At 40.3% G+C, this 13,274-nt stretch overlaps 1 protein-coding gene across 1 annotated transcript in view; it reads left to right on the top strand.

Annotated features, from left to right (window-relative positions):
• The window catches only part of plxdc2b (plexin domain containing 2b), a 144,777-nt gene that overhangs the window by 68,992 nt on the left and 62,511 nt on the right, over nucleotides 1–13,274 (top strand). The window contains exon 4 of the mRNA XM_050057050.1: nucleotides 3,614–3,683. Within this exon, the coding sequence (XP_049913007.1) occupies nucleotides 3,614–3,683 (70 nt within the window). The remainder of the gene's footprint in view (nucleotides 1–3,613; nucleotides 3,684–13,274) is intronic.

The following is a 13,274-nucleotide window of genomic DNA, read 5'->3' as shown; positions in this document are numbered from 1 at the left end:
GAACGACCCAGCTAAGAGCCGAGGCTTTTCTTCTGAACAGTACAGGAGGGGATGTGGGAGGTTTCTCTGACTTTGGCTTAAAAAATCAATAAGTGAATTTCCTAATTTAATGGCCAGCAGAACTATGCAGAGTCAAAAAGGAGATATGGAAATCTTGCCTGCATGATTTCATTGTGAAATTGCTGCGCGAGAAGAAGTGAAAACCATCTGTGCTGAAATGCAGCCACCGTGTCAGCACACTAACATTTTAGACAAATAGAGTTTATTATTATGGCAGTTAAAGTCCTGAGAAACTGCATAAAACTGAGTGCTGGAACAGGATTGGAGAAAACTTCCACGTTCCCTCCTGGCACTGCCGCCTGCCAGCGCTTTGGCCCTCGACACTGAAAAGGAATTGGCCAATGAGGTCGTAAAACAAAACACAGCCGCAGAGGTCAACTGCATCACAGGATTGTAGGAAAGTTAAGCTCTGGATTGGCTATATAGTCTGTGAGATCCAGCGCGGTTTGCCACAGGATGACTCCTCCTGCCATAATCTAGGATCATGTATAATAGCTGCATGTTTACTGTGGACTGTCTATATCCATAACATTTTCTGGCAGTGTGACTATAGCATATTCAGATCAGGGATTAAATGCATAAACCATCATTTGTGGTAATATGCTTGAGAAGTTTGTTGTTCATTTGGTCCAAGAGTCATTTGATGATATTATAGTTTCTTGAAGCTCTTTTTATTTTGTGTTAATTCCCGTAAACAGATTTGTAAAATTGTATGGAAGCCCATTTCTGTCAGAGGAAGAAAAAAGAACAGATGAAAAGTTAGAGATGATACAAATCGTAGAAAGTAAATAAAAATTCTGAGATACTTAGTCTGAGATTTTAGGAATTAGTAAATGATATATGAAAGAATTAGAACATATCTTATAAAACATATCTTATAAAAGGCGAAGCTTTAAAAGGCGAGAAGGGTCAGGTTATATTCAGACAGAACCAATTTGTCTGGCCAAGTTTTTTTTTAAACCAGCACACTGGGGAAAAGCCAGCCTTCACACAGAGGGGGGAGATGCAATATTATTTAAATATTGGGATAACAGCGCACATTTTCAGACAGTCTCTCCATGAAGGCAGTTGTATTTTTGTATTCAGTTTTTCCCATGAAAAATGACAGACATGGACATGGTCGTGTCAAGGGTTAAAAAAGAGAGCTTAAGGCAGAGGTTATTACAACATGAATATCCTAAATACTGTATTGCTGACTTGGTTTAAACTACAAATACTCATGGTAAATTAGAATTATGCGATAGTAAGTCAAAACAGACACATCTCTTAACTTTGACTCACTATCTTAAAATTTTGCCTCAGTAAATATCATAATTTGAATCTTGAATGTCACAATTTGACTTTAAAAGACAAAATCTCCACAAACCAACACATAACCTTTACAAAAGCTCTATTTGCTTTGACTATTATTACCTCAGGATCTGTGGTAATTTGTAATACCTAGACCCTTGCGTTTCCACCGCAAGCAGTACCCTTAAATGTGGGTGTGGTTGTTGTCACTCACTGCTCCGTCCAGCACTCGCTGTATTTCCTCATAGTTGGAAGTCTGCACCTTGTTTATCATCCACAGAAGGGGGTTGCATGCTGAAGATAGCAGGTTTGTGCATTTTGTCCTTCTAAGACAAGCTCAACTGGCCAGAGCCCACAGGAACGACACTCCACAATGCTTTTGTTTTCTCCAAGTGAGGATTAGAATATATGCAGTTCACATAATCCGGTTGAAATTAATATAGATGCTTGAAGATCGACTCATTACTAAAAGTGTCTGTCATCCAAGAGAGATAATAAAAACTAAAGCAATGGTCAGAGTTGTCACAGTGAAATTTAAGGTGTGCTGATGGATTCACATCGTCAACTCATGCTTTGAGTAACATTACAAGTAAACGTTCCACCTTGAAAGGTGCCGGCAGTCGGCCCAGTGAATTGAGTTATTCTTCTCAGACTACAGCTGCTGCGACAGGCAGCAAAACATCCTTTACTTCTATAGTTATAATAGAAACTATGAAACTTACCACGGTATGAACAGTGGTTATATAAAACCAGCCACAACTCAGCCCTGAGCAAGAGTTGCCGTCCGCCATTGACCAATCAACAGACTGCAGTGTTCACAGCTCCACCTTTTAGTACCAGATCTAGGTACCCCAACAGAGTGGGGACCAAAAATGGGGACGGTACGGAACGGTTCCATTGGTACCATCCACAACTTTTTACAGTGGAAATGGAAAAAAATGTGTATTGAAGTGAGCTGAACTGAACCGTACTGCTCGGTGGAAACGGGGTTTATTAGTCTTGTGCAATCGGCACCTCATTGATTTTGGGTCATAATTAGGTTTTCTGTTTTTTCCACACCTCATGTCTGCCTCATTCCTGGTAGAGAATTATGAAGGCTACTTTGGCAATTATAAATCAAAGTTCTGACAGCATTTTGGGTGCAGGAGGCTCATGTCGCTACACAGCATGGAGACCTGTTGGCAGAAAAGGCAAGCTCCAGTCAATCAGAAGAGCAAAGTCTTGATAGATGATGAGATGGAGAACATGTGACAGTGTGTGGCAGAATCAGTTCTGTTTGTTTAGGAGAAGAAGATGATAAAGAAGAAGAAGAAGATATACTTTATTAATCCCTGAGGGGAAATTAAAATTTTTCGCTCTGTTGTCATAAACACACAGGCCCAAAATACACACATATGCACAAACAGGACCTATACATGCATTAAACAGAGAGATGTCAGAGTGAGGGGGCTGCCCATGGTCAGGCGCCCTGAGTAGTTAGGGGCTCAGTGCCTTGCTTAAGAGTACCTCAGGCAGTGCTCAGGAAGCAAACTGGCACCTCTCCAGCTGCCAGTCCACACTACATATTTGGTGCGGGCGGGGACTTGACCAACGACCCTCCGGTTCTCAACCCAAGCCTATGGACTGAGCTGATGCCACCCCATATTTAAAAGGAAAAAGGAGGTTAACACTGTACATCACTGCTGGTGGTGCTGTGTAGGGTTTCTGTGTTGTGTAGAGTGGAGTTAGAAATGACTGGGCACATCATATCTTTTAACGTCAGTAAATTTGAGTAAAGCACAGATTTCGAAACAAAGACGTAGGGGAGTAATTTCTAAATCGCATGAGGTCCGCTGATAGTGCTAGAGACCTGTGTGAATATGGCTTTAGGGTTTTTTGTTTTTTTTTTAATTTTCAAGCAAAAATTGACTTCTGTATGTAAATATGTATTTACCAATGACTACCATTAGACTCAGTTTTATTGCTTTCTTGCAAATCTGACGTTTATAGGAGGGATATGTTTTTTTCTTTCTTGTATTAAAATGTTGTTAAAGTCTTTTTTTTTTTTTTTTACCGCATTCTTTTTTAAATCTCTTTTTTATATTTCTCCTCAGAAATGGCCACTGTTTTCCCCACAAAGTAGAGACCTCTGTATTTTCCTTCCACATTTTCCCTCTGATCTGAATCCTCTTGTTGTTTTTAAGATGAGAACAGTCTCTTCTGTGATCCTCCTCTTGCCTCTATCTTTCTGACCGGGGTCATTTGTCTGTTTTTCCCTTCACAGAGAGTTAATCTGTCCTTCGATTTCCCTTTTTATGGACATTTCCTGCGTGAAATCACCGTGGCGACTGGTGGTAAGTGAACACTGTTCTTGGACTCTGTTCTCTCAATAGTAGTTATTAGTGTTGTTATTGGATATACTCGATGTGCTTGGCATATTAGACTGTACACAGACAGTGTTTTATTGCTGCTGGGTTTGGGAGGGAATGTGGTAAGGTTTATAAAAAATGAGTCTGGAGTACCGTTGCATTTATGAAATGGAGAAGAAGGAGAGTGTGTCTGCATGTGTTCCTGGCACTTGGTTTACCTGTGAGTGAGCGTGGCGTGGCTACTGTACAAAGATATCTCAGCCCTGAGCACAGAAACGAACCAAACAATGAGTTATTTCTTTAGATGTTGTCTCTGGGAAGTTGAAAAGCCTCGTCTGGCACAAACCACAGTACAAAACCACTGCTGACACTCTGCCAGCCGAGCAGTCAGCCTGATACAAGACCATTTACAGCTCTCACCTCCACGGGATAGTCTGCTAGAGACTGGGGGATATGAAAACAAACCACTCCCAACACTCAGCACCACCAACCCCACACCAGACTGAACTGGAAGAGAAACCAGACCGAAGGGTTTGGACTGGAAACAGGAGTCCCTGTGCCAAGTGGCCTGGCACACCCTGATAGACATGGATAAGGAGGTGGGGGTATCAGGAGATGTGTGTGTGTGGGTTTGACACGTGACGCAGCAGACGTGTTTGCCAGAGTGTGCAAAGCAATTTTCCACTTGAGTCTTGACGGCGAAACCACAACACCTCAACTAGCTATTATCACATCAAAGACTAAAGCCCTGCTCTTACCCAACTATTTCAGAGATGTTGTGCTGCGTTTAACTGCCACTGGAATAATAAAGAAATAATCCACCGTGTCTCTTATCATCATTATCGTCACTGTCTCATTTTCCCCACTTGATCCTCCATCAGTGGCAAAGTTGAGTTGGCTTTAGAGACGAGATGACGGTGTGGAGGAATGGACAGGCTCAGACGCTTCTAGAGAGGAGATAACAAGAATTTGCATTCCTCCAGACAGAGATGGAGGGATGAGACTGAGGAGGAGGAGGCAGCTATCTGCCTCTTGCAGGCCTCTGGGGCTTTGTCTCCGAGACGCCCTCCTTGCATCCCTCCATTTCAGGGCCTATCAGTCAGCTCGTCCTCTCCCCACTGGACCATCTTTCCGCCCCGCTTTTATTGTTGTCAGCAAGTCAGTTTGTACCCCAGCAAATATTATTTCTTTTTGCAACCGATGCTGAAACTTTGCAGAGAAACATCTTTTCTCAACTTAGTGTGATGAAACAGCAGCAGAGTTATATTTACACTTTGTTTTGTGTTTTCAGAGTTTAAGTTACTTTCTAAACACTACAGCAGCCAGTTCTCAAACTCTTTAACGACGAGGTGACAAGATGAGGTCGGCATGCAGCCTTATTCAAGATACCAGTTGTAAGCCCTTGTAAGTTGTAAGACCTAATTGTATTGCGGAGTTTTGCACAGCGGCGACCGGATCTTTGCTCTCAAACCACAAAAAAATGTGATGGCACAACAGTCTCCTTCAGTACATTATTCTATGCTTTCTTTTGATTTTCACATTGGCTAGTCATCCTGTTTAATTTGTCTTCTGATTAAATCGGAACCGTTGAAACAAGTTGTAGGAAGCCTCTGCAAGTAATTGGTTGCTGGCAGACACTCTGTGCTGTAATAAAATGGTGAATCAGCAGTGCCGTGCACTGTAGAGCCAATGCGCTGCTGGTTCTGCCGGCCTGAATAGAATATAATGTCTATAGCCTTACTGTTGTGTACAGCCTTATAGACTGAGCTGAGTAGTGATGCGCGGGTCGACCTGTAACCCGCTGTGGGTCGGGCAGCAGTGATCGTCTGTTAAATCGGTCTGTAAATGATGTTTTGACATTACTGGCTATTACTGTCATGGCATCCGAAGGTACTGATGCGTTGAGCAGGTGACAGTCCGCGGTCGTTTTCAAAACACACTTGTGTCATGCACTCCAAAAGAAACTTGTTGAAACTTTAAACAATAATTTATTGTACAAAACGGGCGAAACAAACGTTGACAAAAACGGTTCCATAATTCATATTAAATTCAAAAGATAACGAAAAAACAGCTACAAGTTAGAGGGAATAGTGATAAAGTGGTAAAACTTGGCATTGATCCACAGCCTCAGACGGATGCGCTCAAGCGTGCCGTGCGCACAGGCTCAGTAGGCTATACTATATTTTCACATTTTTAACAATGCAATTTAAAAGTTTTGATTTTTATTGATAACCTACATTTACCAACAACAAAAAGACTACATTTAGCACCAAAAAAATATGTTAAAAAAAATAAATTAAAAAAAACAAAACAAAAAAAACAACAACCGAATATCGAATACCAAATTTTCATAGCGAATACCTACCCATAGAAACAAATATTCGAATATTCGAATATCCGAATATTTGGGTACAGCCCTAGTCCTTTCATCTCTTATTGAGTCCTAATGTCAATTTTCACAATTTTATGGAAGCTTATTTCTGCCAGTGTGATCAAAAAAAGATTGTACAAGCCATTATAAGAAACTTTCTTGAAATAATGTCTTAGTATCTCAAAATAATGACTTTGTATTGCAAAATGATAAAAAAAAAAACCTTAATGCAAATAATGACTTACCGTAGTGATAAAAAAGTAATGACTTAGTAACTCAAAATAATGACATAGTGTGGTAACATTATGAGAAACTCTCTCGACATAATGACCTATGCCGGCTTCAAACTACATGATTATAGCCCGATGCAGTGTCATATCGTGAACCCAGTGAGTGTCGTATGCGATAATCCATCATTTCATTTCGCGTAATATGTCAGAGTTGACGACAACGGACATCACGCCTCACGACATCCTGACAGAAAGTCTAGCATGTTTGATTTTCTTTTTGTTGTTCACGACTGCTCCTGTCAGAGCCGTCATTTTGACCAATAGGAACAGTGAGTTAGCTGCTGCCATAGACAACTGTACGACAACAACACCCCAGCCTTTTTAATATTTCCTCCAGTGACGTTACCACAACAGAGAAAATAGGGAAAAATTATGGTGTGAAACAGCAGAAGCACTTTGTCAACCCGCTGAGTACTGTCATTAGCATCAAGCTAGCAAAGTATGTAACTTCTTTATAATGGAGACGGACATAAAATAATAAAATTAAAAAAATAGTGGTGGGGCTTTTACTCACCACGGCTGCAGAGGCTATCGGCTTTATTTGAAACAGACTACATTAGAAACGGGCCGTTATTTATTAATCCCTCTGTATCTTTATATTTTTACTTTTAATCCGCTCCCGTTTGCCTTGATAAAGTTAATGTATCGCGCCGTCATTTCAAACTTAACACTTCCTGTATCTGTTTCAAATTAAAAGCCCCTTATAACCTCGACTGAGCGAATCCCTCCATTTTCTAAATAGGCTTTTATTGTGAAACATTTGCAGGAACTTGTTGTGGAGGATTCAGTGACTTGTATGTTTGCGTACGGTTCTTCAAATGTAGCTCCTGCCATCTGCTGGCGCTTTTTTACATTACTACAACAACATTTCGGCTGGGCTATGAACAGACACAGTGACTAAAATAGTAGCAATAATAAGAAAAATAGAACGAGAACAACCCGATGACATCATGCACATCATGAAAGACAACCAGCAATGATTGGTGTGGACAATCGTGTAGTGTGTCATGTCTGTCGGCCAAGTCATGGCACGATTTTATGACTCTACAGTCACCTAATCTGACATAGTGACTGTCGGAACAGACAAAAGTGTTGTGTAGTCTGAACCCAGCATTAGTATCTCAAAATAATAATAAGGTTTCTCAAAATATTGACTTTACATCTTACAATTATAACAAATGATGCTAAGTCATTTTGTGAAAACTTAATGACTGACAGGAACTTTTTCTTTAATCACATTGGCGGGAATGGACTTCCATACGAATGGGGCTGAAACAATCATTTAATCAATTAATTCATTAATGGAAAGGAAAGGAAAATGCTGAAAATTAACTTAATCTTGCCTCTCATTACATGAGGATTTGCTCCTTTCATCTGTTTTATATCTTTGTCACTAGTTTGTGACATTTTATAGACTTAATCGAGATTGTTTCCTTGTTGATGATAAAAACGATTATTACTATCAGAAATGACAGTGTGGCAGACATTAATGCACACTGCTACTTCAACAACCCCCCTTTAATAACTGATATTTTCTGTTTATAAACCACACAAACATTACAAAGCCACTTATTAGATTACAGTGCTTTAGATGCCTGAAGAATGAAAAGAGACAGAATATATTAAAACTGGAAATGTCTTGAAAGATAAACGCATTATGTTAACAAAGAGAAGAAACTTTCATAAAGCCAGGACAGTAACTGTGACTGTCAGCACACTGCAGGTGTTGTAATGAACTGGCAGGTTATTTTTGGTCAACATTTTGTGTTGTATAGTGTGTGTATGTGGACGGCTCGATGTGTAGAGGCTGTGAATACCAGTGATGATATATGATCTGACCGTCGCCAGCTGTGTCGACGGATATCCAGCTGTGGCATGCTGTTTACTTGGCCAGCTGTCACACTTTGCAACCAGAATATAAAACATAGATTCAGAAAATACATGAGAATGTTTGTATCAGAGCAAATGCATTACATGTTGTTATCTAGCTGATGGGTGATCACAAGCATTTATATTTGAGGTACCAAATACGCATTTGTATAAAGGAACTCACTGAGACAATGTTGTCAGCACTCCAAAACCCAGATATCATGTGTCAGTGGTTCCCAGCCTCGGGCTCAGGAACCCCTTAAGATACAAATCTGAAGGATTATAACATGATTAACAAGACAGGAAACATCTCTGCTGCACAAATGATGGTTATTAAATCTGATTTTCCCCAAATCTTGGCCTTAATATTGTGAAATCTTACTTTAGATTTTTAGATAGCCATTTTTTTACAATGGCAGGCCTCTGAACGCTATTTAAAGGAAACAAACAGAGAAGGAAACATCACTCTTTGTTGAAAGTGCTCGTAGCTCATAAACATATCCAACATATAGCCAGTGGTGGAATGTAATTAAGCTCATTAACTCAAGTATTTTACTTACATATGGTAGGAAGTGCATATAGGTACTTGTACTTTATCTGAGTACTACCATGTATGCTACCTTATAGTATAGACTGTGTATAAAGATGGTCAACATGTGTCCACTTCGTCTCACTGTACAAAAATGAAGCCAAAAAATTCCCAGTTTAGGCGCTGCCATGTTGCACTGGTGACATCAGGTGACAGCTAAAGTCTGTGCAGTAGCAATTAGGAGGGGGAGCTGCAGTATCAAGTTCCCGCCCATACACTTGTCCAACTTAATCATGAGCAGTATAACAGTTGACACACACAGCTGTCAATCATGACTCCACACCCCCGATTAAAAATGGACATTTGAATAAACATCAGCGTGATAAAAACGACCTAAAAAAGATAGATAGTATCTTTGGGAAAAATTTATTTAATGTGAACTTTGATCTTTTATTTTGGGCTGCTAATATGATGGGGGGTGGGATTTATAACCTGTACTGCAGCCAGTCACCAGGGGGCAATCCTGATGTTTTGGCTTTACTTTTGGGCAACTGTCATTTTGTCCATTTTAAATACAGTCCATGCTTTCTACTTCTACTCCACCACATTTTTGACACAAATATTGTACATTTTAATCCATTTATATGACAACTTCAGTTGTTTTACAAATACAGTTTATTAATACATAATATAAATCAGCTAATAAGTCATGACGAATTATTATAGACCAAACTACCCTGCAACATTAAGTGAAACACATTAATGCATCCCTAATTAGGCCTTTAATCCAGTAATGTAATTATGATCCAATAATATATCTGAAATGGGCCATTCTGCATAATTAGTACTTTTACCTTGCTAATGCTTTTTTACTTTCATTTAAGTAAGAGTTTCAATACTTGTAACAGGGTATTTTTCATAGAATGTAAAAATAATGGACATAGCTACCGTGATGTCATCTACTGGTTTGTGGACTCCAATTTTGAAGCCACGAGTTCGGCATTTCAGCCGTCACCATCCTGGTGTTTTGAAGCCAGAAGTGACCGCATTTGGGTGAGAGGCTAGAGCTGTGGAGGTTCCAACTTTTACTTGAATAAGATATCTTATTACTTCATCCAACACTGTCTCGCACAAATTAAAGTACTATAAATACTACTAATTTTGCAACAGCAGAAACATTTTAGAAAAATGTAACACCAACTAAACTGGGCTTTTTTTCCAACGTAATGAGGAAATCAGCCCAGTTACAAAATGTTTATATTTAACATATCAGTAAAACGTTCACTGATGATGTGTTTTGAACTAAAGCATACTTAAACTTTTTTATGGTTATGTTTAGGCTCATGCAGCACTTGGTTAAGGTTAAGGTAAGATCACGTTCTTGGTTGAATATTAAAAAGTGAACAGTGACATGAAGCAGGAGGCAGGACGTAAAACTAAGATCTCCTCTTAAAAGTCTTTTGTTGCCTAAACCTAATCACACATGCAGTACAAAATCATAGCACTGTATTTACTTGAAAACCTGAACATAATCCAAGCAACTACATGTCCCTGCGAACAAATTAGTAGTGTATGAACACTATTTCTAGTAGACAGAGTTGTTTTCTGTCCATCCAGTCATTACGGTGAGCAATGCCAAGTCCAAGTATTCCAAAGAACTCACAGTTAGGAAACATAAAACACATTACGTGCTTTGTGCCATCGACATAATGCATTGGTTATAGGCCAACTCTGTACTGTTTTGTATCACTCAGCAATAAAAAACAAAAAAAGCTGACTTTTAATTTAGATAAAAACCTCATAGTTTGGAATTTAACAGACAAAAGACTAAATAAAAAGTGTGTGTGATCCAGTGTGGGCTCTTTCCGCCACAGAACAGCTGTGATAAACAGAAAATTTCCTGTAAATTAAACACAGCTCAGTACGAAAGAACAAAGACCTTGTCTAAACACAATGTCCAATAAAGTGAAGCTTTAGTCTAGTGGGTCTGCTAATTCCCGCTCTTGTTTTTCTTGGACATACACCGCCCAGCACTTTTGGATCGCAGCACGTATAAACAAAACTTGGAAAGAATTATCCCACTCTGTCCCACCTTCCTAAAACCTCTTTCTCTGCCTCAAACTCCTCTACAATATTTCTGCTCTCTCCTTATAAATGTGCCGTTCCCCAGGTCCCCCTCCTCCTTAGTCCAGCCTCCCTCTGCTGTAAGTGACGGCCATAATGGATGAATTGCCTCTCTATTGAGCGCCCCGCAGCTCTCACCTCTTTAGTGTATTGAGAGGCTGTCTGATTTTCTTTAGACTGTCAAATAAGTTGTATTGTGTTTTCAGGAGATTGCTGGTAGGGACTAAGAATAAAACCCTTTCGTGTGTGTGTGTGTGTGTGTGTGTGTGTGTGTGTGCGTGTGTGCGTGTGTGTGTGCGTGTGTGTGTATGTGTTTAGTCGGGGGGATTTCTAAGCTTTCTAGAGGTTGAAAGTGAAAAGAGAAATAGTACAAAGCAAAGCCAAAGAAAGGGTGAGTTGAATGTTGGGTAAATATGAGATGAGATGGAATGTGCGGCGGCTGATTTGTGTCGCTGCACAATCAGATAAAGGAAAGTGCAGACGCAGCAACACACAACCAGATTCACCGATGCATTATATTTATGTTTACCCTAATTTAGGCAGGTAGACTCAACAAACCTGCCTCTTTATCTTCCATCCTCTTTATATTCATATACCATGAAACAACATAGTGTGGACGCTCTATCTGCTGGCTTGTGTTTATGATCTGCATGCAAAAATGCCACCCATATACCTGTTAAGCTTCTGAAAGATTATTAAAAACATTTGCCCTCATTAAGAGGTGATAAGCCTACGCACATTTTAGAGCAATAGTGTGAGATTATGGGAGAAAGGCTTATTTGCTTTTTTAAGTTAGAGGACGAGATCGATACAGCTAAGTGTGAAGCTACCACCAGCTGCTAGCAAGCTTAGCAAGGTTTCCCCTAACCTTAATTTATTCGTAGCGGCCTGCTTTGATTAAAACATCTGCTGCCATGTTTTGATTTTCTATTTTTTGGAGCTGAACTGTTCATTAGGTGAGCTGTTGGAATATATATACCTTTCGGTTATTCATTGCACCAATTTCTCACAGCACAGAGTGTACTCTGGGCACAGACAGAGCAGCAGAACAGCAGGTGAAGTGAAAGTGAAACTTAACCATCCATTGCACTGGGTCTTAAGTTTGCTTTCACTCACAAACAGCTGCTCCTCTCCTTTGTTAATCTGATCTGATCAGCTCTGATTGGATCGACTGATCAATTATCCACCTTGCAACTCAAAACTCCACAAAGTGCTGTTGAGGGAAATAATGAATTCATGAAGAGTTCTGCCTATGCTGCCTTCACAGACCTGCAAAAGCCTCTGAATTTAAAGAGGTGACAGACTGACACACAAGGACACACAGGCAAGAAAAAGAAACCCACAGAGTAAGCCAACTTTTTGAGTTGTCGGCCTGTCTTACAAAATTTATGTGTGCACTCCCTTCATCTAGGTTATAGACTGTCTGTAAAGATGAACAACACGTCTTTACATCCTCCTACTGTACAAAAATGAAGCCAAAAGTTCGTGGGTACGGCCGCTGCCATTTTGCGCCCAGAGGTGATCCTAGACTCTGGGGGGCCCCCGGCAAAGAAGCCCACAAAGGCCCCGTCATAGACTAACGCCATCCAGGTGTCATGCAGTTGGTACAGGGCTTTTTTGAGGCAGTGGTGGTGCACTGTATGGTGCCTTTATGGGAGGCTCAAGGGGGTTTATAGTTACAAAATATACCAATTTTTTTTTGTGGGGCCCCAGACATTTGCCTGGTCTGTGAACCTGGTCTCATTCCGAAGTCTTCAGGGGGATATGCGGCAGGACACGGACAAAAGTTAAGGCGGCAAAAGTCCGACTAGGGTGGGCAGTATGGGTGGTGGATGGGTCCAACAAACACTGACCTTCACCCAGGAGAGTGGTATTTGCGTCCCGTAAGATTCTAAAGCCAAACCCTTTTCTTTTTTTCCTAAACCTGACCACGTGTTTTTGTTGCCTAAACCCAACCATGTCTGTTTGTTGTTGAAGGAAAAAAAAACTTCAATTCGACGTTATGCATTTATTTTGAAAGAGACTGTATGGAAACATAAAATTTCCTGTGAAAACGAAAGTGGAAAGTCCATGATGAAACGTCAATATATGACGAGGTCGAAGTGAGAATGTGTTGGGTTTCCCTTTGCTGATGGTGCACCAATGTTTGCGTTGATGACATCATTTGGAGCCAGAGATTGCGCAGTAGTGATCTCCACACTGGGTGCGGTTACATGATGGCTTCTCATTCAGAATGAAATAAATCTAAATGAAATCATTCGGAATTAAAGTCTTTCCAGGTAGTTTACATGGGAAATATTCATTCCGAATGAGGGTTTACACAGGAGATCAGTTTAATCGCCTTTATTCGGGTCCGGGGCAGGGAAGGTTTCTGATTGGATAGGGGGCGGGGT

The sequence above is a fragment of the Epinephelus moara genome, chromosome 11, assembly GCF_006386435.1.
Source record: "Epinephelus moara isolate mb chromosome 11, YSFRI_EMoa_1.0, whole genome shotgun sequence".
NCBI classification, from domain to species: Eukaryota; Metazoa; Chordata; class Actinopteri; order Perciformes; family Serranidae; genus Epinephelus; species Epinephelus moara.
The sequence above is the reverse complement of the archived record's forward strand: the minus strand, read 5'-3'. Positions and strand labels throughout refer to the sequence as shown.